At 39.3% G+C, this 5,780-nt stretch overlaps 1 protein-coding gene across 1 annotated transcript; it reads right to left on the reverse strand.

Annotated features, from left to right (window-relative positions):
- Window positions 1-278: 278 nt before the first annotated feature.
- Window positions 279-638, reverse strand: LOC142168134 (uncharacterized). Its single transcript, XM_075228795.1, has one exon. The coding sequence runs from the start codon at window positions 636-638 to the stop codon at window positions 279-281; it is 360 nt and encodes a 119-aa protein (XP_075084896.1).
- Between the last annotated feature and the right edge of the window lie 5,142 nt (window positions 639-5,780).

Consider the following 5,780-nt stretch of genomic DNA (forward strand, 5'->3'; position numbering starts at 1 on the left):
AAAATTCAAATCCGGACATACGAATAAGTTCAAACTCACCATACGAACCTATTGGAACTATCAAATCAGCAACTCGAGGTCATTTACATAAAAGTCAAACATCGAGCAACTCTTATAACTAAAGCTTCCAATCTTGGAATAAAGTGTTCCAATTAACTCCAAAACTTACCTAAAACCCAACCAACCATCCCCAGAAAGACACAATAAAACAAAGAAGAATATGGGAAGCATCAAATAGGGGAACGAGGCTCAAATACATAAAACGACTAGACGGGTTGTTACACTTGGTCTAGATCACGAGCCTTCCTCTCTTTTGCCTTGGCCAGCCCGAATAGCTTCTTGTCACCGCCTTTGTCCCCAAGTTCTTCATACAAACAACCAAATAATGTTTTCATAACCTTTTTGATTGCCAGCTTCGCCTCTTTCTTAACCTTCTTGTTCCACTCTCTATTCCTCCTCTTCTTCTCCTCGTCTACGCTTCCCATTAGCTTCAAATACGTTGCTTTCTTTGCTTTCACTTTTCCTTGGACCTCTTCGTTCCACCACCAGTCCCCTTTGTGACCGCTAGAGTAACCCTTCAAAATACCTAACACCTCTCTCACCGCTCTCCTAATGCAATTCGCTATCATAGTCCACATATTACTAGCCTCCCCATGGCTCATCCAATGTCACGACCCAAAATCCAACTAGCCATTGTAACGATCCGACCGGTTATTTTGAGCTCTAGTATGTCGTTTGGTGATACAAGACCTTGAGTAGCTTTGCTTCATGTATTATGACTTGCACGTATAGTCGGATTAGATTTTCGGAAAGATCAGAGTTGGTTTGGAAGAATAATTCTCAATTTGGAAGCTTTAAGTTGGAAGAGTTGACCATGGATTGACTTTTGAGTAACCGACCTCGGATAAGAGTTTTGATGGTTCCGTTAGATCCGGATGATGATTTTGTATTAAGGCGTATGTCTGGATTTGGATTTGGAAGTCTGTAGGTTGATTTAATGCTTTTTGAAAAAAGTTGGAAGATTGACGGTTTTGAAGGTTGATAGGTTTGATCGAGAGTTGATTTTGTTGATATAAGATCTGTATTAAGGTTTCGGGAGTTGGTATAGGTTCGTTATTTCATTTGGGACTTGCATGCAAAATTTGAGGTCATTCCGGGTTGATTTGGTTTAGTTCGGCATGTGTTTTAGAAGTTTAAAAGTTCATTAGGCTTGAATTGATGTGTGATTCATGGTTTTGATATTGTTTGGTATGATTTGAGGCCTCGAGTAGGTTTGTGGTATGTTTTGGGACCGGTTTTGTGTGATTGTGCGTGGTCCCGGGGAACTCGAGTGTGTTTCGGATGTGTTTGGGTTGTGTCGCGCTCTTATTTGATATTTCGACGTCGTTTCTTTGGACATAAAGGGTACTATATTATGAAAATTACCTTTGATTTGTGATTTTATTGAACCATTAGATCCATATAGTAACTACGGAACTATAGCAACAAGAATCGTCGAATTCTGAGGTCGTATGAGAGAGTTATGTTCATTTCCGTGTCGGGAAAGATTGCTGGTTTCTGGTATGAACTTTTGTTCTTCGCGAACGCGAGAGAGGTTCCATGAACGTGAAGAAGGATTTCTGTATTGACTGGTTAACGTGAAAAATTACTCTTCGCGAACACGAAGACGATGAACAAAAATCGTCTGGACAGTGTTTTAAACCGAGAAGTTTAGTATTTTGAGCATATCTTGAGTTCTAGAGCTCCGTTTGAGGTGATTTTTGTGGTGTTGTTCTCGTTTCAACAAGGGGTAAATATCTGACCTTTATTTTGATGTTTTTCCTTAATTAGTTTCGTTGATTATTATTTTTATCCGTCTTTGGATTGTAGAAATTGGGGCTTTGAGCATCAAAGTTGAGGAATGGTAAATCCTTGATTTAAAGGTCAATTCATGGATGAAATTGGATGATTTTCAGGATATATACTATATAAGTTAAGGATAATACTTATTTATGATAATATCTGAAATGCGGGTACGTGGGCCCGACCATTGACCTTGTTGATGTTTCGAGCGGAGTTGGGAATTGTTACAAATTATTAAATTACGAGTATTTGAGTATATTTTGATTGATTTGCACATTGTTTTATTAGTTTTGGATCATTTGGCATGGGTTTGAGGAGTTAGAGAGGCGTTGGAGCCAGTTATCTGATTTTGGATCAGGTCTACATGTTATGGGAGCTACGCACGTATGAGGTGATAAGTGTTCGTGCATATGCTATAATTCCTGAGACTTAGACTCAGGCCATGCTTTAATTGTACTATTTGAGTTTTTCTTGCCTATTTAAATGCTTTAATTCTATTTAGCCCGCGAATAGACTCGCGTAGAGTATCAGAGTTGATATTTTAGATGCTTGACGAGCTACTTGATTACCTGTGGAAATTGTACTTTCCTTTACGGATTTCTTCAGCATTGTGCGTATTCGTCCGATAGTTTTTTTTGAATTTTATAACTCGCACATATATTCGTGAGTGGGGTCAGTGACCCGTAAAAGTTTTATATTCTAATGGGATCGGGCCGTTAGCCTCGACGGTATCATGTAACACACTCTTATGGGATTAGGTCGTTCGCCTCGACAGAGTAACATATTCTTATGGGATCGGTCTGTTCGCCTCGGCGGGGTTATGTATCACACTTTTATGGAGTCGGTCCATTAGCCTCGGCAGTTCTATGAAACATTCTTATAGGATCGGGTCGTTCGCCTCGGCAGTTCTATGAAACACTCTTATGGGATCGGGCCGCTCGGCTTGGCAGAATCATGTGAAAAACTTGATAAGGAATCCGCGTACTCATGAGTTTCTTGACTTGAGATGACCGTTGGTTTGGTATTGACCATAGCGTATTCTATTTGAGGAGGTATCCGTTAATTGAGGACTTTATGTTCACTGTTCAGCTGTAGACCGTACTATTTGCCTATATATGTTCTCATTGTTTGTTTACCATGTTTCATACTTGTCTACTTTATTATATTTGATTTACTAGACCACTAGTAAGTGTCAATAGCGACCCTTCGTCACTACCTCTTCGGGGTTAGGCTAGATACTTAATTGGTATACGTTGATTTACATACTCATGCTGAACTTCTGCACTAAATGTGCAGGATCTGACATGTTCATTTCGTGGTCATTTGGGCGCGTAGGTGCAACTACTGAGGGGACTTTATGGTGAGCCGCATTCTATGCTACGATTCGAAGCACACAGAATCTCCATCATAATTATTTATTTTATCCTGTCTATCTTGTATTCCAGACAGTTGTTGTATTGTTATTGTACTTCCTAGTAGATGCTCATGCACTCGTGACACCGGATTTTGGGATGTTCTAGAATTTGTTTACCATTGACACACTTTTACTTTATATTTTATTTAAATTGTACGTATGTACGATTTTTAATGCATTGATTTCCCTATCTAATAAGATTTATGATTTTTTTTAAAAATTGAATAATTAAGTTGACAGTTCATTGTTGGCTTACCTAACGGTGACGTAGGGTACCATCACGACTTATAGTGGATTTTGGGTCATGACGGTCGTGATGGCACCTAACCCAACCCGCTAGGTAAGCCAATTAACAATAACCAATTCATTGAGATTCATTAAGAGAAGTAATGATAAAATAATTGAACTTTTATACAAAGAATTCCCAAGAATTGGTAGTACAAATCATGAGCTTCTAAGATTTAGAGTTTACAAAGCTGGTATGAAATAAATACATCATCTGTTTGAAATATACATGAACAAATTAATAGTTCTAAAGCTACCAAGAACAAAAAGGCAGCTATGACCGGAACGCAGGTATGTCTTCAATTCCAGCTCCCACCATACACAGCAACATCAGCAACCAAAATCTGCACGCAAGGTGTAGAAGTGTAGTATGAGTACAACTAACCCCATGTACTCAATAAGTAATAAACCTAACTTTAGGTTGAAAGTAGTGACGAGCATGGACAAAGGTCAGAGTTCAACACCAACAGCCAAGAACAACTCATAACAATGTAAAAAAAGCAGTACAAGTAATAACTCAAAGATATAATGCTCAACTCGTTGAATGTTCCGGAAAATAGACATGCTTTCCAAGTATAACAGTAAAACTCAAATCTTTTACCGAAATCACCAAAATATAAGTAAGTCTGAAAGAAAACTGTGATTTTTCCCAAAATCTTTCAACAATGGGTAACATGTTTCATTATCAGATGGCATGGGGAAAGTACATCTCTATGCCTACATGTCAATATGTATGTGAAGTCATGATTGTCACAATGTCGTACCGCATGAGGAAATGCATCTCAATGCCTACATTCCATGTATGCATGTCAACTATAGTACAACGCAGTGATAAAACCATATGCATACTCTCAAAGTATCAATTCACTCAGTCCTCCTAGTCACTCAGTCCTCAGAGTCACTCGACACTCGCTCTCGGCACTCGCACTCGGCACTCGCACTCAGTAGGTACATGAGCTCACTGCTGGTAATCAGACTCCGGAGGGGAGGATCCTGCCCAAGCGCTAATATAAGCCAATCATGGCATGAATCAATAAAGCCTGCTATGGCATGCATCCCAATCCCATAAACATCCTCAAAATCAGGCACTTAGCCTCACTCATTCATCAATCTCTCTAGTCTCTCGGCCTCACAAATCTCAAGCCAATAGGCCCAAACTATGATAATATATTGTGAGACAAATAATATCAGAGACTGAGATATGATTTTCAATGAATGAGTATGACTGAGTATGTAATTGCAATTTAAGCAAATAACTCAACAGCAGAAATGACCTCAGTGGGTCCCAACAGGATAAGCATACAGGCTAAACATAGTTTCTAACATGGATCACAGCTCAATTACTCTAGAACATAGAAATTTCATAGATAGAAACAAGATTAGGTCACTACACAGTACCACAGAATCAACCGAGTCATAATTCACATGGTACACGCCCACACGCCCGTCACCTAGCATGTGCGTCACCTCAACACCAAACACATAACACGTATATTCGGGGTTCATACCCTCAACACTAAATTTAGAAGTGTACTTACCTCGAACAAGCCGAATCTAATACCGAACAAGCCAAATGATACTCAAAAAATGTCATCCCGCACATACCGACTTCCGAACAACTCAAAATTAACCAAAAGCAACTCAACTGCGCCAATTAATGCCTAACGGAACAATTCCAAATGATAATAGTCGAATCTTTAATCAAAACTCTGAAGTCAACCAAAAAGTCAAAATTGGGCCCGCACATCAGAACATGGCGAAACTTACAAAATCTGACAACTCATTTAATTACGAGTCCAACCATACTAGTTTCACTCAAATCCGACTCCGATTCGATGTTCAAAACTCAAAAATCTGTTTTATGAAATTATAGATAATTCCTCCGATTTCTCTTTCAAAATCAATAACGAAACGCTAAAAACGAAGATTAATTCATGAAATATAATCAAAAGTGAGTCAAGAATGCTTACCCCAATCCATGTGGTGAAATTCCTCTCCAAAGTCGCCCAAACCGACCTTCAAAATCCAAAAAATGTGAATAAAACGTCCAACCTTCGGATTATAGCTTCTGCCCAACACTGTTCGCATCTGCAATCAAATGAGCCGCTTCTGCGGCGTCGCTTTTGCGAAAAAAATACCGGCTCTGCTGAGAAGAACTAGAAACTCGGTGCGGAAAAAGCTCCGCTTCTGTGCAACAACAGGTGTGAACCAAAAGCACTCTTCTGCACTGGGCTTCGCT

Source organism: Nicotiana tabacum, chromosome 13, assembly GCF_000715075.1.
Source record: "Nicotiana tabacum cultivar K326 chromosome 13, ASM71507v2, whole genome shotgun sequence".
NCBI lineage: Eukaryota > Viridiplantae > Streptophyta > Magnoliopsida > Solanales > Solanaceae > Nicotiana > Nicotiana tabacum.

Coding starts and splice junctions, on each gene's coding strand:
- LOC142168134 (XM_075228795.1), bottom strand. CDS start 638: ATGTGGACTATGATAGCGAATTGCATTAGGAGAGCGGTGAGAGAGGTG.